General features: G+C 39.7%; 1 protein-coding gene across 8 annotated transcripts in view; it reads left to right on the forward strand.

Annotated features, from left to right (window-relative positions):
- Positions 1–27,871, forward strand: part of cep350 (centrosomal protein 350) — an 82,972-nt gene that overhangs the window by 35,399 nt on the left and 19,702 nt on the right. For 3 of the 8 annotated variants that reach the window (XM_041278051.1, XM_041278056.1, XM_041278059.1), the window contains 19 exons: positions 326–1,281; positions 2,000–2,150; positions 3,800–3,936; positions 4,594–4,735; positions 7,093–7,310; positions 9,784–9,947; positions 10,362–10,472; positions 12,683–12,823; positions 13,107–13,243; positions 14,163–14,270; positions 17,211–17,374; positions 19,028–19,224; positions 21,050–21,237; positions 21,888–21,975; positions 22,716–22,862; positions 23,267–23,424; positions 25,934–26,056; positions 27,150–27,352; positions 27,644–27,849. In XM_041278051.1, the coding sequence (XP_041133985.1) occupies positions 326–1,281; positions 2,000–2,150; positions 3,800–3,936; positions 4,594–4,735; positions 7,093–7,310; positions 9,784–9,947; positions 10,362–10,472; positions 12,683–12,823; positions 13,107–13,243; positions 14,163–14,270; positions 17,211–17,374; positions 19,028–19,224; positions 21,050–21,237; positions 21,888–21,975; positions 22,716–22,862; positions 23,267–23,424; positions 25,934–26,056; positions 27,150–27,352; positions 27,644–27,849 (3,739 nt within the window). The remainder of the gene's footprint in view (positions 1–325; positions 1,282–1,999; positions 2,151–3,799; positions 3,937–4,593; positions 4,736–7,092; positions 7,311–9,783; positions 9,948–10,361; positions 10,473–12,682; positions 12,824–13,106; positions 13,244–14,162; positions 14,271–17,210; positions 17,375–19,027; positions 19,225–21,049; positions 21,238–21,887; positions 21,976–22,715; positions 22,863–23,266; positions 23,425–25,933; positions 26,057–27,149; positions 27,353–27,643; positions 27,850–27,871) is intronic. The other 5 variants (XM_041278052.1, XM_041278053.1, XM_041278054.1 and 2 more) reach the window with 5 other exon arrangements.

Here is a 27,871-nt window from a genome sequence, read left to right on the forward strand (position 1 = left end):
TGGAATGTCTTTGTCTCTTTACCTAATTTCTCACTTAAGCAAAAAAAGACAACAAATAAATGCCTGATTTGGTAAAATGAAATGTTTAACAAAGCACATGTATCTTTTCAGACCCAGGCACCGAAGAGGGACTATTGTCTTGCATTGACACTTGAAAGTTTCTTTTGTAAAGTGCCCCAGCGCTTGCTGATTACACACTGCTACTGCCTTTATTATGAGCAATGCAGCGCAGAGAGATCTCCGCTGGCGTAGTGCAGGTACTCTAATAGTATGTACTCCGTGTAAATGCACAACTCAAGTCTCCCCCTGTTTGTGTGTCCTTCAGGACCGAGCTGACTGACCCGCCCCGGGTGCAGCCTGACCGCCTCTCCCCAGCACTTCCTGCAGGAAACCTCTTCACACAGTTACTGAGCCTGGAGCAGCGCTCCCTTCTACAGAAAGAGTTTGAGTCTGTGTTGTCCAGTCACAGGAGAGAGGGGGCTGCCAACAGGAGCCAGCCTTCCTCAGAGATGCAGCCGTATCCCTCCTCCTCAAACTTTCTGTCCAAGACGACTGCACAGTACAGGACCAAAATCAACCGCATTGAGGCGCTCAAAGCCACCGCTGCCTCCCTCTCCACCAGGATTGAAAGTGAGGCTAGGAAGCTGGCCGGTGCTGGCATCAACCACGGATGTATCCGTGATTCAGAGAGAGACATTCTGCAAGACGACGGCCGCTGGGCTAGTCCTGTGAGCCCGCCGGTGCGTGAGAGCAGCGATCCAAGTGATCGTTCCACCAGAATCCAGCGCGTACTCGGTGTAGGTCACACCTCCTACGAAGGCGTGCTCCCAGGAGTGGGGAATCTATACGAGTTTAAAAGACCGCCCAGGCCTCAGGCTCCAAGAGCTTTGCTGACTGACCAAGAGGGAGTACAAGAGAGGCCGCCAAGGGGTTCTCTAGATGTCTTGGAGACCACGGGGCTGTCCAGTGGGGGGTCGATCAGCGAAGGACCTCTCCTGAGTGAGGGCAGTCTGTCTGGGGGGGAGGGGGAGGAGGAGGAGGGAAGGTCAGCCCACCTGAAAGATCCACTCAAACTGGCCAAACGACTGAAAGAGACAGAGTTCTGCGTGGCCGAGACAAACACATTCCGCCCCATCGTTGACTTTCAGAAGGAGGCGGAGAGGTACCCCCCCTTCACTGGCCAATCGGGGGTCAGCAGAGGGCCATGGGAGGAGCTGGCCAAGGGCAGTCCACACAGCGTCATTAATATCTTCACCAAGAACTTCCAGAGCTATGGGAAAGGTGGGTTTTATTCATGGAAATCTGCTGATGGTTAATGTGGAGTGCATGTCAGTGCTGCTATTGGGGAGCAATGCATTAAAATAAAAAAAAAATTTAACCCCAACATCTGTTTACTGCTATAAAAGAATAAGGTAATAGTTCGTTTTATAATATATATATATATATATATATATATATATATATATATATATATATATATATATATATATATATATATAATATATATTCTAAAGAAAAATAAAATGGAATAAATTAAATGAAAACAGGTGAATTAGGGTAGTGTTTTAACATTATATAATGCCAGAATAAAATGCTATATAATAAAAAGTATTATAAATGATCTATTCAGTCTCAAACTAAAATGCCCATGCTTCTAAAACGAGAAGTTCAGTTCATGCTCAGAGGAATAGTATTCTTGCTTTGTATTGTATTTCACATTTGCATCATGATTTTCTGTATGTTTTGAAACAAACACCAAATGAAAGAAATAATGAAGCCATTGGAATTAGATAGCACTATTATAGAACTATTTTTCTAACTCCCAAAATTCGTATTTTCAGAGCTTGTGTTTATGGAGTTTAAAATAAATGTCTTAGCTTTGCAACCACTTCATTGCTAATTACAGTGCTGCTTGAATAGCATTACATTATAGGATAGGAGCAGCACAATAAGACATCTCTGTGTGTTGGTTGGTATTCTGATGTGATTGTTATTGCAGTGCTGGAGGAGAAGTCTGAGAGGGGCTCCCCTGCCCTGCACCAGCTCCTGCCGGGGTCCAGTCCTGTGGAGGCTGTGTCGTATGAGGACGACTTCATCTCCTCTCGTAGCAGTGGCAGCCTGACAGGCAGGATGGGGCCTCTAGGGCTCAGGTAACTGACATGGCTTATCTTGTTCAGGTGCAGGTCATTGTATGCCTTTCAGGCTATATATTCATAGCAATATTCATTGCTATATCTCTGTTGGGCACTGGCGTTGGAGTGTGCTGTAATGCGTTTTTTGTTTTGTTTTGTTGTTTTTTTTAATGACAAATGTATTAAGACAGTCTTGTTTCCTTTTGACTGATTCATAGCCATTCATTATATGACCACAAGGGGGTACCAGCAACACACCTTACTATACCGTTTTCTTTGTAAAATACGTGGTGCAGTTTAATGGTGGAAACCCTACAGGTTCATGTCTGGAATTGCATTGATCTGTTTGCTGTCCACCCTACAGCCCACCATTTCAAAACCCCTGAATCATCAGCCAGTTTATCAGAAAGTCTGCATGTGTCACCCTTCTGAACAATACAATATGGAGCTAGATTTTGATTTCCTTTGTTATGCATCATGTTGAAGGTTTAGACCATTTCCTAACACAGCACATGTATGCATTCATCTGATCATTGAATACAATTCCAATCAGGTTCTTCAGGAATCTCCCTGCATTAAATTGATTTGCTGCTGCTGTGCCTTTGAGCATGTACAGCACTGTTCTGGAACATTGTTTCTTACATGCCCTTTACCCTCGTAACTTTTATTAATGAGGTCTTGGCTCCCTCTTGTGATCTCAGGCTAATTAAGCAACTTTTTTTTTTTTTTTTAAAAGTACTATATTTTTAGATCAAGTTCAAGAAAATATGTTGAATTGTCATTAATTCTAATGAGTACAATATATAATCCTGATGAGTCGTTGTAGTTTTTTGCAGTGATTGGTAGTTTAATGTATGTAATCACTGACATAGTGATTGAGGTTGGGGTGACACTGACTATTTTAGCTGGTAGTAGAGTGGTCACACCTGCAAAATCCATCAGGCCTAGAATGTTCATTTGGGTATGTTTGAGAACAGTGGGTTGTTTCCAGGAGATTGTAATCCTGAATAAATAACTTATAATGAATAAATGCAATTAACCCTTAGTGGTCCATTTATTCAGCGCCTGTCAGGAGTGCAGGTCCAATTTATTCTCACAAGCGTTGTTTATTTTACACACGCTGTTTTAAAGTAATTTTTTTCAGAGTAAAACCAGTTTAAAAGGCACTGCATAGCAAAGGACACTCAGTACTGCATTTCCAGCCAAGCCCCACCCCTTGTTCGCTGTATTTTTCGCATACCTCTTCATAGTCGTGCATACTGATAAATTCTCTCTTGATCACTCGTTTTATCACCTCAATAATGCAATCTAAGTCATTATATTATTACTATAACATCTCAAAAAGCTCTGCAAATGTCTGTGCAGAAGCAGCTATCATCTTTGTTTGTGTTCTTGTTATCTCTGTGGAGAAGGGGCTATGTGCATTGCTCAGATACACCCCGCTTTTTTTGGGCTCCTTTTGGTCTGACACGGCCATTGAAATGTTCTCTCACCTTTTTCTGGAGAAATAATGACTAAAGACTTGTGCTTGACATCGGACAGTGTCCAACATTGGGCTGGAAAGGGAAGATTGTAATGTTGGACCTGTTCCGACATAGGACCGCAAAGGGTTAACGCTACTTAACTGTCACTGTTAATAGGGTTTTTGTATGTGCTTGTTTTCATAGCAACGACAGCAGTGGCTCCAGCCCCCAGGAGGAACTGCCCAGCCTCAGGTCTCCCTTTGAGGTTCAACTCACAGAACTGACACCCCACCACTCTTCAGGGTCCTCTCCCAGATCCTCTGCCTCCTCTCGCAAAAGAGGTGAGACAAAGGGGGTTGAATGCTACTTTCCTTCTGCACCAAGAAACCAATTTCAAACTCCATCTCATCTTGTTCCTGTATCAAACTGGGACTCCCTCTGGTTCACCTGTAGTCTTCTGCCTTTCAGCTATCGGACATTACACAAGTCAAAGATCACCTGTATATCACTTTTTTGTACAAATGCTATTTATAAATAATTTCTCTACCCTCCAGTATTCTATAATGTATTCACAGCTTTCATGCATAGCGGACATGTTAGTTTCTGCAGTCCAGAGACTTAAAACTTGCTTCTTGTGTCCTTTACATTAGACGCTCATTAAATAACTTCCCCCGTCAGCGCAAGTGGGAGAGTTCTCCCGGCCTGCTATCCTAACTGTGGCTGACTGACTAGAGTTCCATTTAAAATCAATTTGATCTTGGTCTGTTGCTGCTGGAAATGAACATGTCTAATTTTCAAGTCAACTCTTGTGGCAGTTATACTTATCTTAAACAGTAATTCATCTAAGTACTACTGTACTGTTGGTGGTTTCATCCAGCCGGGCTGATTTTTGGGCCCTCTTACCAACAGTGGAATGAGGTCTGTGTGATGGAGTAAGCTCAAGTTGTATGGCTTTTTTTTTGTCTGTTTTATTTATTTATTTATTTTTGCCTTCAAAGGCGGTGAGGTTTCTGAAGAAAACAAAGCTGCGTCCTCATTGGGCAAGAGGGGCTCGCAAGGAAAACCCTCCCCAAGAGGGGCCGACCCAGGGCAGGAAACTGACAGCACTTTAGAGGACATCTCAGCGCATTCCCTCGACAGGTAACGCTCGCAAATACTCACCTCATCAAGGCTTGTACTGCACTTGGCAGTAACAATACATAGTGATGCGGTCAGTCCTTTATTGTCAATAGCACAACTCTCAGATTTATCGTGGCGTATGCTTGTAACAAACTAGCATCATAGTAGTAGTTTTAATATATATGCAGCTGGGAAATATGATACGTTTCACTTCTGTAATAATTTTAAATCTTTAACAACCGTGTGCAAACTAATATTACGTAGGTGTTGAGCTCTATTGTGTGTATTTGATGTAAAATTGCATTCTTTTTTTTTTTTTAAAACTGTTCGTCAGTGCTAAGGTTTGCAAGTGCAGCCTAGCGAGTTTTTAAAATGAACACGTCTCACGAGTCATTGAAGATCACGTGGTATCCTTACATATGAGTAAGCTTTAATCGCTTACCGTTATTTTGATACCAAAAGTGTCCTTGTCGAAGAAACGGGAGAACTCCTTCTTCAAAGTACACATGGTAATATGTTGGGTTGCATTTGCACCTGTTTCCACCGGAGGATGGCAATTATGTCTTTCATATCTGTAATACCACAATACCAACACAAGCTTCTGCTGGTAGACAAAACTAGTATTGCTGTGAAGTAAGGCTGCTACACACCAGACGCAATGCGGTGAGTGGAACTGTGCATCAGTGTGTGAAAATGAATAGAACTTATACTTTTGGTAAGTACTGTTTTTTGCGGTTTGATGTCTGTCAACCAGGGCATTGAACAGAAAACGGCTTCCATGCACGTGATCCAGCAGGGTGAAGCAGTTTCCAAAATGACAGAGAAAGCAAGAATGCGCAGAGCTTTATGACAAAGGGCATCACAATTATAAAAATACATATTTGAAAAATAATATTTGGTAGTCCATTCCGAAGGAACTGTATAAGCTGTCAGAGAAGACACTCATAATTTCCACCTCATGTTGATGAATATGTATGTACCAGGCTCGATCATAGTTTTGTCACTAGCAAATGAACGCTGCGAAAATATCTCGTCGCCAATAAAAAAAAATTGCATTGCGTTTGATGTGTGGAGATCTGTAGGAGGCAGAAAGATACAGATATATATTTTATAAATTCATTATGTAAAAAAAAAAAAAAAAATGTGGATAGTGACATGGATTTTTTTTTATTCCAATGGACAAAATAGAGGGGTGTGGCAACTGTTAGTCTGCAGGGGATGGGAGGGGTTTGCACGTAGACATGTTTTTTGGTCTGTGCAACCCAGCTTTTATTGAAGAGACTGTGTCTGTTTTATACTGAGCCCAGGTAATGCACTTTCATTGAGGAACACATTACTGACAATTCTTCATTGTTCTTTGCTTTATTTATTGTTAATTTGCTAAGTTACCATGTGCAATAAAATCTTTTTTTTGTATAGAACAGTGAACGAGCAGGTGGCACTTACTGCAAAATATGCATAAGTGTTTATAAACAAAATGTCAATCTAAAAATCCTTCCAGAAGATAAAAACTATTTTGGCCAATAAAAAACTGTTAAAGTATTTATAAAAACGTGTTTTGTGTCGATGTTTTCTTTTTGATAAGTTAACCAAGTTTGTGTGTGGGCTTAATTTTTGCCACTGACAAAAAGGGGTTAATAAGCAGTTGCCTATGTACCAAAATAATCAATTGCCCAACATAAGGTGATGTAAGATTTCTTGTAAAGAAGAAAACTTAAGAATAGCTTGATAAGCTAAAGAGTTACTTGGACCAACACTAAGAGCAAATAATGAAATGTCACCAGTGGCTGTTTCAGCTCCAGACAGATACAACATTCCTCTAATCAGAAAGATGGTCCGAACAGGGGTTTCACCTCTGGCTTGGCAGTGAGATTCTTCATGCAGACTCTGCCTGTTGTTTCACAATCTGCTTTGAGAAAGCAAAACAAACTCCTCTTGGATGAAATGTGTAGATTCCCTGCTTGTTACCAGCCTATGTAATAGGATTAGTTTAACATACTGCAATTACTATTAAAAAGAAGTCCAAACAAAATCAAATATTGGGGTTTAAATAAGTGTTTGGTTTCACATAAAGTAAATGAATGAGCTTTCTTCCACCGCTCCTCAGCTTTACTTGAGGCATGCTTCTAAATGAAACATATCTGGAGAACAGCTTATCCGGTTGTGAACTTGGTAAAGACATCCAAGGCATCTCCATATATCCAATCCATGAAACATTAACATGGAACAGACTTTTTAGCTGGTAGCTTTTAATAGAATTAGAAGTCCATTAAAAAAAAAAAGTCTGTACTATTTTGTTATAGCGTTTGTATAATATAAATCACATGTTTTTTGATGAAATAAAATGCTGATTATTTTGACCTGTTTGGTGTTTTTAGTGTCGTGTTGGAGTCTGTGAAGTCGGGGAGAAGTCTGCCGTCCTCTGTTTCTCCAGCCAGCTCTGCTTCCCAGAAGGGTTTGCAGGGAGACGGCCCTGCGCCCGGAACTGAGCGGTGCAGGACTGCAACGGGTCCGAACCCAACGCTGCACGCTGCCATGAGATTCAGACCCCCCATGTCCAGTGCCTTTACTGAGCTGAGGGAGACCAGTGCAGCAGGTAGAGGCAACAGATCACCAGTCCTGTTCATCTAATCCATGCCTACAGGGCTCAGCACATACTAGAATGCTGAATGAAAAATATAATACATACGTTTTTTTAAGTGGAGCATATTAAACTGATTTCCTATAACTAATTATAAAAAAATATATTATACATGATCGTATGAGTTTGTTGGTTCAACAGCGCCTCACTGTACTGTACATAGGGCAATGCCTGTGTGACAGTAGTATAACCCTTTAAAGAACCACCTCAAAGTGACAAAGCCTTTTTTCAGATTTATTAGCTCCATAATTTGCAACAGAAAGGATTAAATGTATAACAGACCAGTCCCAAGTGGATACAATGAAACGGTCAATTCAAGTTTAAGTAAATAACAGTATGAAAGAGAAATACATTTATGTAGGTCCTGTGTAATATTTTAATTGCAGTCCACATCCCTAAAATAAGGAGACTGCATTTCATACATCTCTAAATTAGCATAACGAATTCTTTCCAAAATCATTTCTAAAACAGAATATTTTCAAAGTACTAATATTGGGGGTTCATTGTCCTGCCAGGAATTTTTAAATTTTTTTTTCACCGACATAACGTGCGTAATAATTTGGACTGTGTTTTAGTAACTTTGAGTGCAGAAAGATCTCCTATAGGTAAAGGGCTAACAGGAATATGTATTTGTAAAATATACATTTGACATATGACTAAGTATTGTGGTCCAGTAATCATGTAGCTTCCTACAACTCCCACATGTGTAAAAGATTCCCTTTATCAGATTCACATCTGCAGCACCTGTCATCTGCTTTCAATGTACATTTCAGTAGTCTGTCAGGAGCAGAATGAACTCTTTTTACTATTTAACTGGGTGAGGACATTTTCATATTTTTATTCCTCTGATTCCACTATGTTGCAGATATTGGACATTTTAAATTCGTTGGCCCATTTGGACTTCAAACTAATATTACTTTATGACAAGTTGTCTTTAAATAGTTTGAATAACTTGGATACAAAATATTGGGATTTCAAGGTATTTAATTCAGGAATTAGGTTTGGTGAAGCATTTTTGATATGGACGCAAATGTGTGTTTCTTTAGGTGGGATGTTGTATCTATCTCAAAGAAGGGAATACTTCAAACAAATCAAACACTTTTTTGATTTGTACATTGACCCAAGTCAGGTTAAATAGTGTTCTTCATTTAAATAATGTTTGAGTTATTCCAGAGTCCTGAGCTAAAGTAAATTCTCCTAAAGTCCTTTAAAAGAAGGACTGATCTTCTGAAAACAATGTGTCCAATTCTTTAGAGCAGGTGTGTTGCCTTGTAGTAATATATCTTTTAAACTATCAGAAGGCAGTTTTAACCCAGGTTGGGGATTATTATGTTAAATGTACAAAAAGCCAGGATAGGAAAATTAGATGAGCTTTGGCTTTGTTATCAAGACACAGTGGGTCAACAAAGTGGCACAACAAAGTTAAAAAAAAAATAAATAAATAAAATACACGTGGTCCAGTAAGTTAAACAGAATATGAATTAATAAACACAATCATTAATTATTAAACAAATCCATAAGATTGTTTAATTTAATTCTGAATGGTGTGAACACGATTTAATAAATTACTTGCTAAGTTACTTGCTAAGCACACTGCTGCAGTTTTGTACTTTAAATTAGTTTTTTAATACAGCAGCAAAACTGGGGCAATTTAACAATTTTACTGTTTCCGACCGGGTGAAACCTGAAAACTAGGACAATCCCAGTTTTTTCTGGGGTGTCTAATTGTGCATGTCACCTGAAAGGATAATTTGGAACAGTTGCCTATTTGCAAATTACTTTGATTTGCTGAATATTATGACATCACAATGTCATCACAACAGCCCAAACACCCCATCTCACTCCCCCAAGTTGCATGCACTGGTTCCATTAAAGTTAGCATTATGACATCACTAGATGCTATTTATTTGTGGATCTTGTTTACTTATATACCATTTATGTTCAGGGCAGAAGGGACTTCATCATAAAATGGGTAAGATAATATTGTAGCTTTAGATTTAAAAGGAGACTATTTTTCTGTTAAACTGACATGGTACTATGCTAATTTTATATGTATGTAGTTGGGTTCACTGGTGAATTTTATATAATGTAGTAAAATATCATTAGGGCTTGCCCTGCTAATAATGTTTTCTGGAATTTGGTAACAAATAGTTTACTGCCCTTGTTACATTGAATATTTGTCCATTTATTATTGGCAGTCACCATTGCAGAAACCCATTTTTATGGAAAATACACCACCGGGTCCTACTGCATTGTAGTAAATGTATACAACAGTTAAAAGGCCAGCGTGACGGATCCATATTTGTGTTCCCCAAATAACACCTTTTAAAGGAACCGCAAGAAATTTGATAAGTAAGTTCTAACTGGAGGAATGTGTTCTTTAGCAGTGAGATGTGAATAGCAGTTACAAGTCTGTGTGTATTTTCAGGTTCTTTGCAGTTCTCACCAGGGGTACTGCAGCAACGCCTGACTGCTGAGTTGAGTTACCTGGATGCCATGGAGGAGTCGGTGAGGCAGCTGTCTGATGTGGAGCGCACGCGGGGGGTCTCCCTGGCACAGCAGGAGAGCGTCTCCCTGGCACAGATACTCAAGGTATTCACAGCAGAGCTCAGGAGGGGCAAATGTGGAGAAACATTTCTGCAATATTGATCTCCTGCAAATTGTGAAACAATTGATACCAAGAACTTAATGAAAACTATAACTTGAAAGAATATATGCAAAACATCAGGCTGCTGGTGCAGTCCAGGAAAAATATCTCCTCTCAACACAGCAGGTTTTGGTTAAGCCCCAGATAGGTTTTATGGGACTTTTTTCCATTCAAGATTACTAATAATATTTACTTATTTCACTTCTAAAGTTTTATACAATGTTAGCAAGGTATTGTTAGAAAAATGTGAAGTCAAATGTACTTTGACAAGTAATGCCCAGAATATTGTAAAGCCCTTTTGTTGAAGTGTAAAAAACATGCCTCCTCTCCCCTCTCCTCCATTCCCATCCCTGTCCCAGGCCCAGCAGCAGCGTCATGAGCGGGACCTCTCCATGCTGAAGCTGAAAGCGGAGCAAGAGGCCCTGGATACCCAGAGACAGCTGGATGAGAGCAGGCAGAAGGCCGCTCAGGTGAGGAGCAGCCAGGGGGAGGATGATTGGATCTTCCATGCATCTTCCACTTCTTAATGATGGACTTCACAAAAAACAACATATGAATCCAAATTAACATGTATTTATACTAAAGTAATACAAAAGTGACTATGAAAGATTTAGAAGTAAGTAGTTTTTCAAGATTTACGATTATACTGTATTTACAGTATAATCGTAAATCTTGAAAAACTACTCACTTCTAAATCTTTTGTAGTCATTTTTGTATTACTTTAGTATAAATACATGTTAATTTGGATTCATATGTTTTTTTCTGACTATATGTGAACGAAAAGACACACATTTGTCTGTTTTCCCATTGGAAATAGTGATATTTTGAAATATCACTGTCCTGGTCACAAAAGCAAAGTTTGTGGGGAATAATAGCCGTTTTCTATACTTTTGAAGCATGAGCAATTAAGAAATAACACTTACTACCCAGGAACAAAAAAATAAATAAATTGTTACACGGTATAATCAGCACCTTGTGAAATTTTCTTGTACTCTTCTCTGGCTCTGTGCCTCTCTACCACTTTATCCCTGACTTGTTTTGAAAACTCATTGGTCTTCTGGTTGCTTTGTTGGATCACTATGTGAGTTGCAGCTTGAAAGTCTTTATATACCTGAGGGAAGTTAAACCACACAGGCTGAAACCATTTCACTAAGTGACCTTTCAAACAAATCATTTGCAACTGAGCTGATTTAGTGCTACAGTAGCAAAGGGGTTGAATACTTAATCTTTATTTCTCTGTAAATCATCTTTTAACATTATCAGTTGTGAGTAGTTTGTGTAGATTCTATATGTAAAGTCTAGTTCGAAAGCGTCGTGGAGAACGCTCAGGTGCCAACAAAATGTGAAAACTTTGCAGGGGGTGAATACAAACCACTGTGTATGTATGTATGTCATCGTAGACAACATGTTTTTTTTATTGTACCTTATAGTATGTATAGTTTCTAAGTTTGAGAATAAATTACTCAATCTGTGTGTATGTTTGTCTTTATATTTATGAATCAGTCCTTAGAAATTCTGGCATGTGATTAGTTAAAAATTCATCATATGACCAAAAACTATTTCCCTGTGACGCTGTTTTCGCCCCATATGTTTTATATCTCCTCAAATTACATCATCATGCTGAGCAACCTTCCTCTCCATGCACAACAAAGCAAAATGCCGGACAAACCCACATCTGGACATCCGATTTTGTGACACAACAGAAAATGAATGACAAAATACAATGCAAAACAAATATGCTGCAAACACTACAATCATCTTGAACTTAGCTTTCAGTGTTTTCTGACTTCCTGAAATCAAATTCAACTCAAGTCTGTCTGACTTTCTCACTGCGGCATAGAATTCTCAGAGGAGTCTGAGTTTGTGAGCGTCGTATTTATTTACATTGTCAAGTTGGATGTGTTTGAATTTTAGGCAGTCAGAAATCACTGAAAGCAATGTTTTTGTGACTGTTAGTGTTTGCAGCATCTTTGTATATTTTGTAAATCATTTTCTTTTGTCTGACATTTTGATTTGTGTGTAGAGGAAGGACGTTCAGCGTGATGTAATTTGAGGGATATTGTAATATTGCAGTATCACAGGGACAATAATTTGATCTATTTTTGGTCATGTAATGAAGTTTTAATCAATCACGTGCCAGAATTTCTAAGGACTGATTCATATAATGTATATAAAGCCCTTAAGCTGTGTAGGAAGAAAAGTAAATGGTGTAGGAAAGTTATTTTGATAAATAGGGCTTTTGCCTGAAACACCCTTAAATAAATTATTTTTTAATCATTTAACCCTATTGTGTACATGAAAAATAGAAACTTTTGCTCATGATAAAAGTATTGGACCCTCTGCTTTAGTATTTCGTGTGTCCTCCTTTTGCTTTTTATTATGGCTTTCAGATGTTTATGATCATTCTTAACCAGTATGTTACATCTTGTTGGTGAAATCTGGGCCTGTTATGTCTTACATATTTCCTTCAGCTCAGACAGGTTGGATAGACAATGCATGGCTCCTTATTTAAAAGACATAATCATGGAATAACAGAATTGTATTTCATAGAAGTTATTCTACCACACTAGGTGATGTGAAGTCCACGGTTTAAGTTTTATGCAGTGGTTTTTGTCATTAATAAAAACCAAGTTGCTGGATCTCTAAATGCCCCATTTCTGGATTTTATGTGCTGTTGCAGGCCCATGCGGAGTCCCAGCAGAATATGGCGCAGTCCCGTCAGGAAGCAGCAGAGGCACTGCAGCACTGCACCAACAAGATGATTTCCCAGCAAGCGGAGGCTGTGCGCTATACTGCTGACGCAGCGCGACACATCAAGGAGGTACACCTCTCCTAGCCTAGAACTGAACACCACTCTCGCACTGGTGTTCTAAAACAGAGCGCCCAGTACAGTTTCAACTCAAGATTTTGAACTGCTAGAGGAGGATGTATGTTGTTGAAAGTTCAAAGCGAAAATCAACCAGTGTGACTCTGTTCCTTTTTTAAGTGATCCATACCAGGCAGCCAACAATGACAGATTCTTGTATTTACCTGTTCACATTCATATCTTAAGATTACGAATATGAGAACGCCCCTCCTGAAGTGATGTGTTTCTCTGACCCCAGATGACAGAGATGGCCCGGTCTCAGATTGCAGGAGCACTCAATGTCCCTGCTGCTCCAATCACAGCACTGTATGACCAGCAACGCCAGCAGCACTCCAGCTTCATGAAGCAGCTGCGAACCAGGACTGAAGAGGACAGGTAAGAGAGAACGAGATAGAGACAGGCAGGGAGATGCAGAGTGAGAGGGCATATTGAAATATTGAATAGTTTGGTATTGTCACAGGTGCTTCTGTGGCCAGTTGATCTAGTCCTATATGTAGAACATAAGTCTAGTTGCCAAACAAGTTTTCAATTGATATGTACTATATGCTGAGAATTAGTTTGGTGGTTGCAGTTTAACCCCCGATGGAGAGTAGCTCACACCATACTACTGAACCTGAGGGGCCCAGGACTGAATGGCAGACAGGGGGCACTGAGGTCAGGATTTATCTTCCTGTGAGGGGAAGACACGACACTGCCTGACTAACCAGTGTTGATGGTTTTTATCTGTACTTCACAGGAAATCCCAGCAGAGAACTTTTAATGGTGGCACTTCAGTTTGGTGGATCTGTAAGGAGAGGGCATGTTCCACCTTTATAATTGTTGTTTGAAATGCAGTGTTAAATTGGATTATGTCTATATTTATGGCCTTGAATGTGTTGTATCAAAATGGTGTGAGCGTCTTATAAATGACTAATGTATTTAGCTGTGCAGTGTGTGAAAGCACTTTGTGTCACGGGATGCTTTCTTTTTGTTCACAAAATACAATCCTAGTCTCAACACAACAAAGACAGAAACTGAAATAGTCAGAACTACCAGTTCTTTCACAAAAAAACTAAATGTATACGGCACTTCAGTGATTGAGCTTTGGAATTGTGAAGTACGTTGATTTCATAATAAAAAAAACAAAAAAACAGTTCAGTGGATTTTGCTGCATTCAAGGGTGCTGGGTATAGTACAGATATCCTTGTGCGGCTGGAAGCAAGTACATTTATGCAGGACAATATGCAAGTGGGCGGTTGTTGGTGAAATATCGGAGCCTCTGTTCAGTCTTGGAGTTTTCTCCCTTGTTTTTCAGCAGGAAGAGTGAGTTTTCTCCTCCCCCAGTGCCCGAGTCGAAGAGGCAGTACTCTGCATCGTTCGACAGCTTCTCCGAGTCCTCCAGATCAAAGAACCGCGATGTCAGGTATGAAGAGTGATCAGGCTTCTTTACAGGGCGCTCTTATAGTGGAGGTATCCAAATGCCTGCCTGCAGTGTTTACTCTCTTAAATGTATGGCATGTATTTATAAAAACCACTTATCAGACATGTTCTCTAGGGCATCTGATTTTGGGGTTTTTGTCGAAGGCTGTATTTTTTTACCATTTAGCATGGATTTCAGTGAAATGTACCCATTGTCATGTAATATGTAGTTCCCACTGAAAATCCCCATTCTGAAAAAATAGTGTAAATGTTCTCTTTTTTTTTTTTTTTTAATCGCTTAACCTCTTACACCCCCCTGTTCCTCGGGCGGAACATCGGTACTGCAGTTACACATTATATTTCAAAAATCATCTGTAATATTATTACAAAAGCAAAACGGCAAAAAAAAGCTGACTCAATATCAAAAACGTTGTTTTCCTACCGTCAAACAGAGAAGGAATTTTTCGAATTCGCCATTTCACCGCTGAGATATTCCCTTCACAATGTATCTAGTACCTCACGGTTCAAAAACAACTCTGATCAACTAGCTGTGCGTTTGGCTGCACTGGCCTTGCACGTATCTGTTGATGGTGAAATCTCCCTGATCATGTTGCAGGGGAGGTCACAAGCTGTCCATTCATACCTTGACTTTGTTTGTAGCCTAATCCATTGAAGAGTAATCGATGTGTGTACGTAAACAAGACATGTATTTGCAAGTGAGAGCGCAGCGTTACGCACATAGGATCAAAGTTTCTTACCGTTTTCTGATCATTTTTCAAGTTGTAAAATTTATAAAATCGAACGAAATGGCGAGCAGTATTCCAAAGCATCCCAAAAGAAGTAGATTCAGTCTTTTTGAAGTTTTGGAGGAGATGGATAATAGTGAAAGTGACGGCGAAAATGACTTTCTGGGTTGGAGAGTGCTGATTCAGCGTCTGTGAAGCAGCATTTGAAGATGGATTGGAGCCTCTTCAGGATTTGTAAGTATAATGGACCCACACTACTATTATTATTATTATTATTCGTAATTTTCAATATGCATTTTTACTGTAAATGTTATTAGAAAATGCAACCATTTGACTCTCAAGGAGCACATAAATAATTTTTATTTTAAATAATTTTTATTGCATAGTAAAGAGCAACACCATGTCTCATCTGTGCTGTGCTGCTGTATACGGTCCCTGATCTTTACGATGCAATACAAGTTGCAAGACGTAATTGTTGCTTCCCGGCAGTCTTTATTATTTTCTCATTGATGTTCACTGATTTAAATTATTGTACGCGAGTATTTTTTTATGTTTCACCTAGAGACAGTGTAGGTTTCTTAGCCTTTCAAGATAAGCTGTCTGCCCTGCTCCAACAATCACTCACTCAGTTCCTTTGTTTGCCACATGTCAATCAAAGTAAAGATGAAAGGAACTGAGGTGTTTTGAGTCTGGCAGCCTGATTTAGAGCAGCAAAGGTGTCTGTAATCTCATTATTATTATTATTATTATTATTATTGTAGACATTTAGGAGATGCCTTCATCCAAAAAAAAACATATGTTCACTTGTCAACAGTGCTTGAATAAGTGTAACCACTTTATTTTGGAAAGAAAAAAAAACTCATTATTTTGCTTCTTGACATTTACATACTTTCAAGCAAGTGAGTAACAAAAATATAGCCAGGTACTGAAAATGCAGAGCTACAAAAAAATCACAGTAGCAACACTCTCCTGCACAAACACACAGTTATGTGAGGGCAATATGCCTGACAGTTGTGGCATATGAACTGAGAGTATTTGTCATGCATACTCATCATGAATACATTTCGGGCACCCCAAAGCTCTCCAAAAAGGCCACCTTTTGAATGAATTATTTGACAAATAAGTAAAAAAGAGCATTACAAAATCTAATTCATGTGGTAATGTATAGCATGTGAGGTGCCAGAAGGTAAACCTCCCTTTTAGGTCTTGCTAACGATGATAGAATATAAACAAATGAAAAGCGTTTCTTTTTTCTTTCTGGATATCTTCTTCCAGTGTGGTACTGAGTAAGACATATCAAATCTGAGGTTTTAGTCCTAATGGCCAGGGGGTTACCTTGAATTCAAGCTGAACCATGCCTGTGCTGTCTATACTTTGGAAGATAATGTGATTTATTTAAGGCCATAGCCCTCCAGGTGGAAATTGCCTGTGGGAGGCTGGGGGTTTAAGAGGTTAAATAAATGCATCAAACGTTTACGTTAGTGACGCACAACCTGTTACCCTGCATTTAGGAACCTGGCAGCTGGTTTAGTTTGCTTCAACCTGGTATATGGTTGAACACGATGCATAGTGCTGCACGATTTCTTTAATGTCTTCAATGAAAAAGACACCATCTGCATCAAAGATGGGAAATGTTTCTGTTAAAGATCGCTCTGTCCAGGACAAGGGGCATTTCATGTTTCATTTTTATTTTGTTTGATAATTCACCAATGGTGAAAATAAAAGGTGAACATAAAAAATGAAATACTCTACAATTGTACTGTTTTTCAGGTAAGCATTTAAATATTTAAAATGCTAGAGTATTATCAGTTTTGAATGTGACCACACCATTTTTCTGCTTTAATAAATGTTAATGTTAATTGTGAAATATCTATTTTTAAACTGTGAAATGCAGCAAAATGATTAATTTGTACCATGAAAAATAAAATACATCTCTACCCATATCTAGTATGAGGTATGATCACCATGCACATCTCTGAATATCCTTTTAATTAATTAGAGCAGTGTGGATAGTAGGATGAGATGTCCTGTTCATAACAATCATTGGCATATTGAAGAGCAAATGTTGTACCTATTCAGCGATACCAAGACATAGCTAGCAGTCCCACACCCATGTCAAACCAGCACAGGCATATGTTGCACTAGGGCAGTGTGTGTGGAAGGAGGTTCTGAGTATTTTTGCTCATGTCTCCTCACAGCAGCAGCAGCAGCAGGCAGGGGAGCCCATCCCTGCCCTCCTCGGAGAGGAAGGAGAAGCCCCCACTGAAAGAGATGAGGGAGAGCTCCGTGGAGGAGGACATGTGCACTGCAGCTGATGACTCCCTGCACAGTGACAGTGTGCCCTCACTTCAGGATGAGAAGGGTAGGTGACTGTACTCCATGCACAGACTGAAGACATTTATAGTGAAGGATTAATCCCTCATATGAATCATCTGACTCGTATGTTTCCACCTCCACGTGACAATACACAGTTTTCTCAAAGTTCCTAGTGGCCCTTATGTATAATTCAGCCATGCGATGGATGTGAATTTTACTTCTGAAGGACTGTGTCTTTACATTTTATTTTATTGCGGTCGAACAGTTAAAATATAACAGTAACACAGGTTAAAATGACAATAAAAACAGTCATCAAAGCTTACACATAAGTGATGTATACTGACACTGATGACTTCAGTTTTTGTTAGTTCAAAAGACAGTCTATAATTACTTTAAGAAATGAAGGTCAATCTTTAAGACAAATCACAAGAACTTTGCAAGTGTCTGTAACTGCTGTGGTCAAGACCATCAAATGATTTGAAGAAACTGGCACTCATGAGGACCGAACAAGGTCAGGCAGGCCAAAGATGACCTCAGAATCAGAGAACAAGTTCATTCGAGACACAAGTCTGCAAAACTGGCGATTAACTGCCCCTGAAATACAAGCTCAGCTAAATGCTACTAGAAGTAGATATTTCAGCATCTACTGTTCGGAGGAGATTGCGTGAAGCTGGCCTAACTGGAAGAATTACTACAAAGAAACCATTGTTAAGAGTGCAGAATAAGAGGAAGAGACTTGCCTGGGCCCAAAAACACAGAAACTGGACGTTTGAGGAGTGGAAGTTGGTCTTATGGACCAATGAGTCTAAATTTGAAATGTTTGGGTCCAACCACCGAGTATTTGTAAGACGCAGGGTGAGCGCATGAGTTCTGCATGTGTGGTTCCCACTGTCAAGCAAGGAGGAGGCAAGTCCATGGCAAGCTCAACCAGCATGGCTATCATAGCATACTTCAGAGGCATGCCATTCCATCAGGATTACGGCTAGTTGGGCAATCCTTCATACTTCAGCAAGATGATGCCCCGAAACACACCTCAAAGTTGTGCAAGAACTATCTGGCGAAGAAGGAAAGTGAAGGAACTTGTATGGGATGAACTGAACAGAAGAGTCAAAGCAAAGCTACCCACAAGTGCCCTACATCTCTGAGAACTGCTGCAGAAGAGCTGGGAAGACATGTTTGGTGATTTCCTGCTGAAACACGTTAACCAAATGCCTCTTGTTTGTGAGGCTGTTATTAAGGCAAAGGGTGGCTGTTTTGAGGAATCCAAGATTTGGAGACAATTTTCAATTTTCTTGAACATTGCTTTGATACTCCTTATGTTTTGTTTTGTATATTGTAACATCTGTTTACATTTTCAAGTATTTACAGAAACATATACAACGTAAAACATCGTCAATTATGAAAAAACATAGTTTCCAGCAAGTGTACTCAAAGTTTTGACTGTGTGTGTGTGTATATATATATATATATATATATATATATATATATATATATATATATATATATATATATATATAACTATTTTTTAGTTTGCATACCAGCTATTAACATGCCCCAATAAGAATTCTAATAGCCAATCACGAAGCCACCAGGGTGGTGTGGGTTTTGCACTTTGTTTTGAGAAAGCAATTTGTGGTTACAGTACTTTTGTATGCAGTGCATTTGGGCATGGCTCTAGCCTCTGTCATTGCCCCTGCAGATAGTACCTCCATTGCCACAGAGTACTCCCTGAAGTTCGACGAGTCGATGACAGAGGATGAGATAGAGGAAAAATCATTCCGCTCGCTGCTACCCTCGGAGTCTCACCGCCGCTTCACTCTGGAGAAGAAGAGAGGCCCCCATGAGGATTCAGACGAGGAGCCAGCACCAGACAAGCCCATCCTCTACTCTGTCAAGGTGAGTCAGGGAAATCATTAAAGCACAATAAAGTACTCACCCCTCGCTATGCTGCGGATTCGGATATATCACGATCGTGGAGTTGGCTCCCCATTTCTACTGTCTAACTGCGTATGCCTTAGCTGCAGTATACATATGCACTTAGAATTACTGTTTGTTTTATTTCGTACTGCACACCACAAACAAAAATATACAAAACAATTAAAAACAAACCATTAATATCGTACTATTATCATATCACACGTATTGCACAATAACACAAAGCAAATTAAATATCTACTTGCTGAAGCGGTTTTTATTTTAGCCAACGAGGTATTCACATGTGGCAGCAATGCACTAGCAAAGGTCACAAGGCAGTGACGTCAGCTTCCTAGCAACAAGCTTCCTCAGTTGGGAATGGATTCTTTCAGTGCAGCAGGTTTGTGCATTTGTTGTAAAATAAAGGCGCGCGCACGCACACAGGGCCACGGCCACGCCCACTGACCCTGCTGCTATGCTGTCTCTGCCTGCGTTCAGAGCAATACAGTCAGCACTCAGATATCTGTTAACCAGATACACATCAGTCTCGTTTTACCGGTCTTGCATTAGAGTAAAATCAATCCAACAAATTGCCCTTGCCCGTCACATGTGATTTCTGACACTGTCACCAGTTTTCTGATACAAAGCCTTCTTCAGTGTTACAATTTACCTGAATATCCGTGACTGCCAGTGTTTGTTTTTTTGTATTTTTTAATTCTCTCTTGCCAAATCAGTCTATTATATTGTGCAGTTACACAGCGCTTCCTCCAGTTTCACCTGACCAAATGCAGCCAAAACAAAACGATACAAGCTAGGGTAATGTAACAGTTAATCATTAACAGTTTTAGATACTGTGGTCTTTTGTTGCTTTTGTGCATTTTCATTTACAAGTAAACTGTGACATTAGGACCTTATCAAGCAATATTCTGCAATTTTGAATACTGACCTTGAATACTGTTTTAATTCTGGAAACCTGTGTTGTTTTTTTTTTTTTTTTTTAAATCTTTTGGTTTTGCTAATTTGCATCGTCTACGTTTTACGCAGTTCTGTACATGGATGACATTTAGATTTCATTTTGCTGTTAGGTCGTTAATGGAAAATTTTATATACGCTACAATACGTATCGGATATGCGTCACTCATGTTTAACTGAAGTCAACATTTTATAGGGTCGGATATGCAAGTGCTGACTATATAATGGTTTTTATTAGTTTTTGAAAAACAAACTAATTTAAATTAAGTGAATATCTGAACATGAAAATCCAGTGTTCGTCCCAGAACTAAAATATATGTACCTACATATCTACAGAGATTAACAGATATTTCCTGATACTGCATTGATGTATGTACAGACAAATTAACAGACATCCTACAATACCTCCGCTTTGATCTACATACAAACAGATTAGCAGACATCTCCTGATACCTCTGTATTGATACTCTCTATCTCGTGGTAAAGTATTCCCTTGTAAAGTTTCATCAACACTAAGAAAATGGTTCCTGAGGTATATAAAAACTCTATTTATACAGTGTGATGTACATAAAGTATGATGGTCACTAGTAATAATTAAACAGTGATGTGAGGAATTGCTGTTTACACAAGTGTCTCAAATACCAGGCAACTTATGAAATAACTTCCTGTAGGTGACATTTTTTAAAAGGTCTAGCCAGAATTTTTTCATTCTTGATTTGAACATTTTTTTTAAATTGACCAGAGTTTAACCTGACCTGCTCAGGTATTGTGTTGTCATAGCTGTGGTCTTATCCCTGCTGTATCCTGACTGGTGCCCTCCATCTGTTGTCCCCAGCAGGATGGCAGCATGCCTTTCTCCAGTGGGCAGGACAGCTTCTCCAGGTTCACAATGGAGATGGTGAGGCAGTACATGAAGGAGGAGGAGGTGCGTGCTCACCACCAGTCCTCACTGCTCAGGCTCCGGGAGAAGGCTCTCAAGGAGAAAACCAAGGCTGAGCTGGCTTGGCTGGAGCACCAGAAGCAGTAAGAGGCCACTTCAGTCATGTTGAAGATACAGTGGAACATCCTTATCCAGAATGATTGAACACCCCATATTAGTTTCAGTACAATTCTGGTATTGTGCAGTAAATGCAGCACCAAGATTCTTGGTCCATAACCCAGACTGTATCTCTAGTTCTGAGTAGAAGTTATGAATCTGATTGAGTAGTGATGCTCTGAAACTGATCTGTTGAAAATAATGGTGAATGATATTCCCCAGACTTGTGCAAACAGCTGGTACATGTTAGGATGGACAAGACACTTGGAAGCTAAATCCAAAGGCCATACCAAATTTAGATCAAACTAAATGGGTGTCTGTACTTACGATTTGTGTCCTGATTGTAAAATCTGTATTCTCATTGAAAGCAAGTAGTGTTTAAATAACCAGCAACAGTTAGTTCAGACCTCCTAAATGATTTTGTGAAATTGCAGGGCGTCACTACATGTGAGTCACTGTATATAGTTTACAGGTTTATGCATTTCTGTGATGGCTATTAGCAGAGAGGGAGCCAGCCAGGGTCCATTAAGAATAGAGAATTTCCTTGTTTAGTTTACTTTGTGTTGTCCTGTAAGTTTTTCGCTGCCTGTCATGGCAACGCCTGTTGAAGAGTTTATAAATTGGGTTCACCTCCTAGGCGATTGAGACACAAAGGAGAGGATGACAAGATGCCCCCGATTCGCAAGAGGCAGCGCGGCCTGCTGCTCCGGCTACAGCAAGAGCAGGTAATTGGGCTTCTAGTTCTAGCTGTCTCCTTCCTCCCTCTAGTGCTCTGAAATGAGACTGCAGAAAATAAGAGAGCCAATCTTATAACATCTGTGCTGAAGATTTGTGTCCGGTTCCTCAGAATTAGAAGTGGCATCATGAGAGCATTGCCAGCTGTATACATTATAACAAAGCTCTGCCACTATAAAACCAGATGGAAAGAGCCACACGCTTTTTATAAAGATGTAGAAATAAAACTATTGTTCCATTGCAGAAATGTAGCATGTAAATCAGCTGGTGCGTGTATATGAATTTGCTGTAGGTGCCCATTTTAGTTGTTGATTGCATTATGACATTGAGTTTAAACTGATGACTCTTTGTATGTTATATATTTAGTCATTTTGAATAAAATGCAGAGCACCCATTGAAGCCATAATAGAAGTACAGTATTTCACGTTACGTTTGTCACATTTTTTTGTATTTTAAGTATATAAAAAACTACAAAGCGGTATTTAATTCAATATGTTAATGTAACATTATTAGCAGGTGTCGTTCAACTTTTAAAGCAAAATTAGTTCATTCTATAGGACGCTGCAAAACATTTGGCCATAGCGGTACAGTGGCTGTTTTAGCTCTTGTCTCCCTTGAACTTGAGTAGATTTTGGGAGATTGTCACTTTGAAATGTGTATGTGGTGCAACTCTTGGTGTCCTTGTTTCAGTAAATGCCCCTTCACTGATCACTCCCTATCCTGTGTGTAGGCGGAGATCAAGCGGCTCCAGGAGGCTAACAAGGCTGCTAGGAAGGAGCGGCAGCTGATCATGAAACAGCAGCAGGAGATCCAGAGGATGCGCCAGACCACGATCAAACTGCACGAGAGGCTCAAGTTAGCAGGGGGCGCCGAATTGGTCAGTTGTGTTTCCATCACCACATTTACAGGGGTGCAAGCAGATATTCACACAGTTTCCCAAAGCTTTAAACTCCCTTTTCTGATTTCTTGACTTTTTATTCCAGTTGCTTAATTTTTCTTGTGTTCATTTAAATTCATTGTAAGCAGAAAGTAAAGTGGTGATGGCAGAATTTAATTATTTGTTTGCTCAGAGCCCAATCATTATACTAGAATTAGTTTTTCTTTATTTCCCTGCCAAACAAGCTTTCTAAGGTAGATGCTTCTAAATTCTGTGAAACACAATGCAACAAATTTCTAACTATAGAAGCAATTCACTCATTTTCTTTTTCTGGAATTGTCACCAAGTTAATGACAATTTGTGGCAATCTTCTAATGCTGTGCCTGTATCTGTGTGTGTTTCAGGAGCTGCCCAGCTCGGACACCGTGGAAGAGGATGTGAAGCCCAGCACAGTGCAAACTGAACTGGAGACTCGCAGTCCCTCGCCCCTGTCTGTCTCCGGGAGCGAGACCAGCAGCATCATGCAGAAACTTAAGAAGATGCGCTCGCACATGGACGAGAAGTAAGTACATGCTTTCCTTCTCTTAAGCTGTGAAAGCACTGAAACCCATTTTGAGCTAATAAGAATCTACTAACCTTGGTTTGAAGTGTCAATCTCTTTGATCATTGCAATATATATTGTGTGATTCACAGTTTTCAGATCTTGAGTTATAAGGCCTAGAAAATACTGTCTGTAATACATGATGAACGGTAGTGTGTGTGCAGTACGATAGTTTTGGTTTTTTTTAATCAATATTGAATGGTCGTTTACATTAAAGTAATATTATCATATCAACCCTACCTGACAGCAACTGCCAATTAAAATTAAATCTCCTCTTTCCATATTTGAAACCACTTGAGCCCCACCCTCAGTTCTGTAGTTATTAAATGAAGTGCTTTGTAATGGATGAGCGGTTTAGGATTCCCAGTAGATGGGATTCAGATTATAATAAGCCTTGGACATTAACCTTTCTGAAAATATTTTAAGTTAATTTAGATCAGATACCTTCAAAAGGTTCAGTTTTAAAAGCTGGATTTTCCACTGTGTTCTACCTATATATCAGGGCTTAAACAGCACCTGTTACTAATGGCTGCTTAAAGGGCTTCCTGCGCTGCCCTGCTTATCTTGTCGTAACATCCTCCCACATATCATCAGCACTGATTTCTTTTTTTCTCCTTCTGTGTATCCTCTGTGCTTCCTTACAACTGCTAAATCAAATAAGCAGTATCTTGTATATTTTATGTTGGGTTATTGAGGGGGTGAAATGTACATTTTTCAATTTTAAAATAAAAAATGCACAATAAGTCACATATTTCCTTTTCATTTCTGGTACCACGATATATGCTTCAGACTGAAAACTGTAACCAATATCGAAATGATTCCCTGCTAAATCCAGGACACTGACCAGATTTTAATCTAAACTATTAAAGTAAAAATAATTGTAGAAAAAAATAAAAAAGAACTATTTTGGCACCTGCACTAGCCATTTTCAGCCAGTGGAGTCGCTGTGCAGCTGCTCAGAAATTGCTTCAGGGTGATAATTTTTTTTTAAATCTGATTTAATACAAACCTAAATAAATAATAATTTCGGAGGCTTTGTTTAATTTACCCCAGTGCATTATAGGGTCAAGCACACAGACAGCTTAGTTGCCAGGTTGGCTTTGTCTAGCTGCCAGGAGTGAACCGGTGTTTAAATATTATCAGGACTTGGCATTCTTATGTTTCCAACGTGGCAGTGATGCATAACATAGTTTAGAGAGGACTTTGTTACTTTATTGACAAATGAACTAACTGTCCAGCACAGCAGATACTCCCTTCCAACAAGTATCATGAAGTGCAGAATGACTGGGCATTTATTACCTGCTTGTATTTCTCTCTATTAAAGTTATACCAGTCTTGGTAGTTTACCATTACACCAGTTTTGGGTTTGAAATGAACAAATGACCCATCCCCAGTTGTTCATCCTAGAAAATTGATGCATTTTGGGTTATCACTTGGGCTTGCATGTTAAAATATGACATGTATTTGAAGATGGGGTGGTTTATCTCTTCAGGGATACCAGTATATTTAGAGAGCATGGGGTCTGAGGGAAATCGTCAAACAAAGCTGTGTGCTTTCCCTAAAGCAAGCTGTTAATGCACATATTTCCCTTTGTGTGTGGTGTGCATGTGAATATGAGCATGCTCTATGCCAGACAATGGTACAGTGTGCTGTTTTGTTGATGTTTAGAAAGATATGGGACAGGATGCAGACCTGAAAACCTCTTATTTGTTCCTGCTTTCTTGCTTTTACTGACTCTGGCTATCCCGTAGGATAAGAGAGAATGTAGTGTGTCCCCTGACACTCTCTTTGCCTGTCTCTCTTCCTTCGTCAAGGTGATGGAGCAATGCCTGCTTTTGCTAGAGCATTGGCAGTTCCAATTTAGGTCATAGTTAATCGGTTTTAAGTGATCAGTCAATACATTCACACAATTATTACCAAATTACTATTTGCTATTGAATTTTAATTCCATAATCCCCCCCCCCCCCACGACACAAGACAATTTAATTTAGTGAAAACAAAGTCCTTTGGGGAGAACATTAATAAAAAATCCTGCTTACCTTTGCGGATTACTGCTTGTTGCACACAACTAAAAATGTACTTTAAAAAAAATAAAAATAAAAAATAAACATCTGGAAGAGTAGATCAGTCCCTTCTATCATACAGATATCTAATCCAAAAAAGCCTCACCCTTTAACTCTTCACAGTTGTGTTATGGGTTATTTAGCATGCATGTGACAGTACTCCATTAAATTGTAAACATTTAAAATAAGACACAAGAATGTCTTTTAAAATGACCAACATGAAAATCTGTTCAGCTAAGTCGGCCGTTTTCAGCGTAGTGCTACGATGGTTGTGTGTGAGGAAATTTCTTCAAAGTCCATGTTTTAAAAATATAAAAGGGCAGTTAAACTGTTGCTTTTTCACTTTCTCTCTTTTCTCTCTCATGGAATTGATTCTCATCTGTAAAATCTCCCTCCTTATTTTGTAGACACTGCTCTCCTGTCCACTACTTCTTCTCTGTCTTTACATCTGATCACTGGGCCTCTCTCAGTGTCTGTTTCCCCAACCTTCATCCCAAATTCCAGCTGTTTATCTACAACCAGTTGGTCAGGTACAGTACAGAGCTCAGCCTTTCTCTCTGCTTCCACTGCCACCATAGAGCATGCTCGGTTCACTCACACCCTCTTGGGAGTGGACAGACAGGGAATGTATATTGAAAGGGGTTTACAGCATTTAAGCAGTTCCCCTGCTGGTGCTAGATTTATACAGTATATTTTTGATATATGTTAAGTTATATTCAATAGTATACTGCTGTTAGAAATCAAGAGGTAGTAACAGCTCAGTGAAGAAGATTCAGCTTGTGAGGAAGCTTTTCTCAGTACGTTTTAATAGCACTGTATACAAAAAGTCTAAACAGTCTAAATATATTCTGGTTAAAATGAATAAAACACAGTGGAAAAGGAAAAATCTGCAATTGGGTCTGTCCTCTGGAAACTGTACAATCAACATGACTGAATAACTTTGGGTTATAACAGTTCTTTGTATACTGCCCTGTCAAAAAACACTATAGTTTACTGTATACAGTACTGTATATAAATACTATGCACCTTGTATTTGTAAAAGGGTGTGTTCAGTTCTGAAAAATGCGTGGAAGCAAGCTTCAGCATGAATGTGTGTATTTCTATATGTTAACGTGAATATTTTTTGACCAGGAAATATGTTTAGGGTATTGGTGTTTTTTTAATAAAATAAATACATCATATTTTCTTGTAATGTATTTAATGGGGAAAAAGGAAGTGAAGCCTTGGTTTGATGCATGTTGTCAGCCTCTGATACTTGGAATCAAATCCTACCTGGACTTGCTTTACAAATTTCACTGGAATTGTAGATACAACGTTGACATTTTAGTATTTGAATTGTCATATGTTTGGAAATAACTGCAATAGTGTTGACTATGGGGTATTTTGTGTGTCACACACGTATTGACACCCAGTCCATGGTACCAATTGCGGAATAGGATCTAGTATATTACAATCCAGGTGTAGTAGAGATACGGGACTCTGATTGTAATTGTTCCAGGACCCCCTTGCCAACGAGATGTGATCTCTTGGGGTTGATTGAAAGTGTGTTGCTGTGCTGCCCTCTCCCTGCTCCTCATCCTCCCTGTGTGTGTGTGTGTGTGTGTGTGTGTGTGTCCCACTCAGGTTCCTGACGAAGCGAGAGCAGAAGCTGATGCAGCGACGGCGCCATGCCGAGGAGCTGCTGCAGTGGAAGAGGCGGCTGGATGCGGAGGAGGCTGAGATCCGCCGCATGGAGAAGCTGGCCCTGGCAGCCTGGGACCGAGAGCTGCAGAGACAGGGCAGCCCCCGGGGGGACTCCGAGGGACACAACAGCCCTGAGCACAAAGGTGAGCTTGCTCTTCCCCTAAATTTAGGTTAATTAGTATGCAAGTTTTTGTTTGTGAATTTTTGTTTGTGACAGGTAATCTGTTCAACACCAATAGGTTGTGAGTTTAGGGGCTTGGGGGGGGGGAGGTGAGGCAACACAGTGTTAGTGATTTTTAGATTATCTAATATATCCGCACTTGAATATTACAGAAGCCACATTGAACTTTGCACACATCCATAGATTATAATTATGTGATGAAACTGGAATAAGCTTCTTGAGCTGGATCTGAACTTTGTGTCTCTTCCCTCAGAGCCGGCAAGTGAAGAGGAGTCGGCCCCTGAGCAGGTGCTGTCTCACTCCAGTGCTCACAGTGACAGCTCTGTCCCTGAGGAAGTTGGCAGTCCCCCTGCACAGACCCCCTCTTCTGAACTGCAATCCAGTGCCAAGGACTGTAGCCCTCGTGAGGACTCCACCTACTCCCCGGACTTTGACTCCCCTGCCTCTGCCAGCAAACGGGTAAACCTCCAGCAACTGTGCA

Source organism: Polyodon spathula, chromosome 18, assembly GCF_017654505.1.
Source record: "Polyodon spathula isolate WHYD16114869_AA chromosome 18, ASM1765450v1, whole genome shotgun sequence".
Lineage (NCBI taxonomy): Eukaryota > Metazoa > Chordata > Actinopteri > Acipenseriformes > Polyodontidae > Polyodon > Polyodon spathula.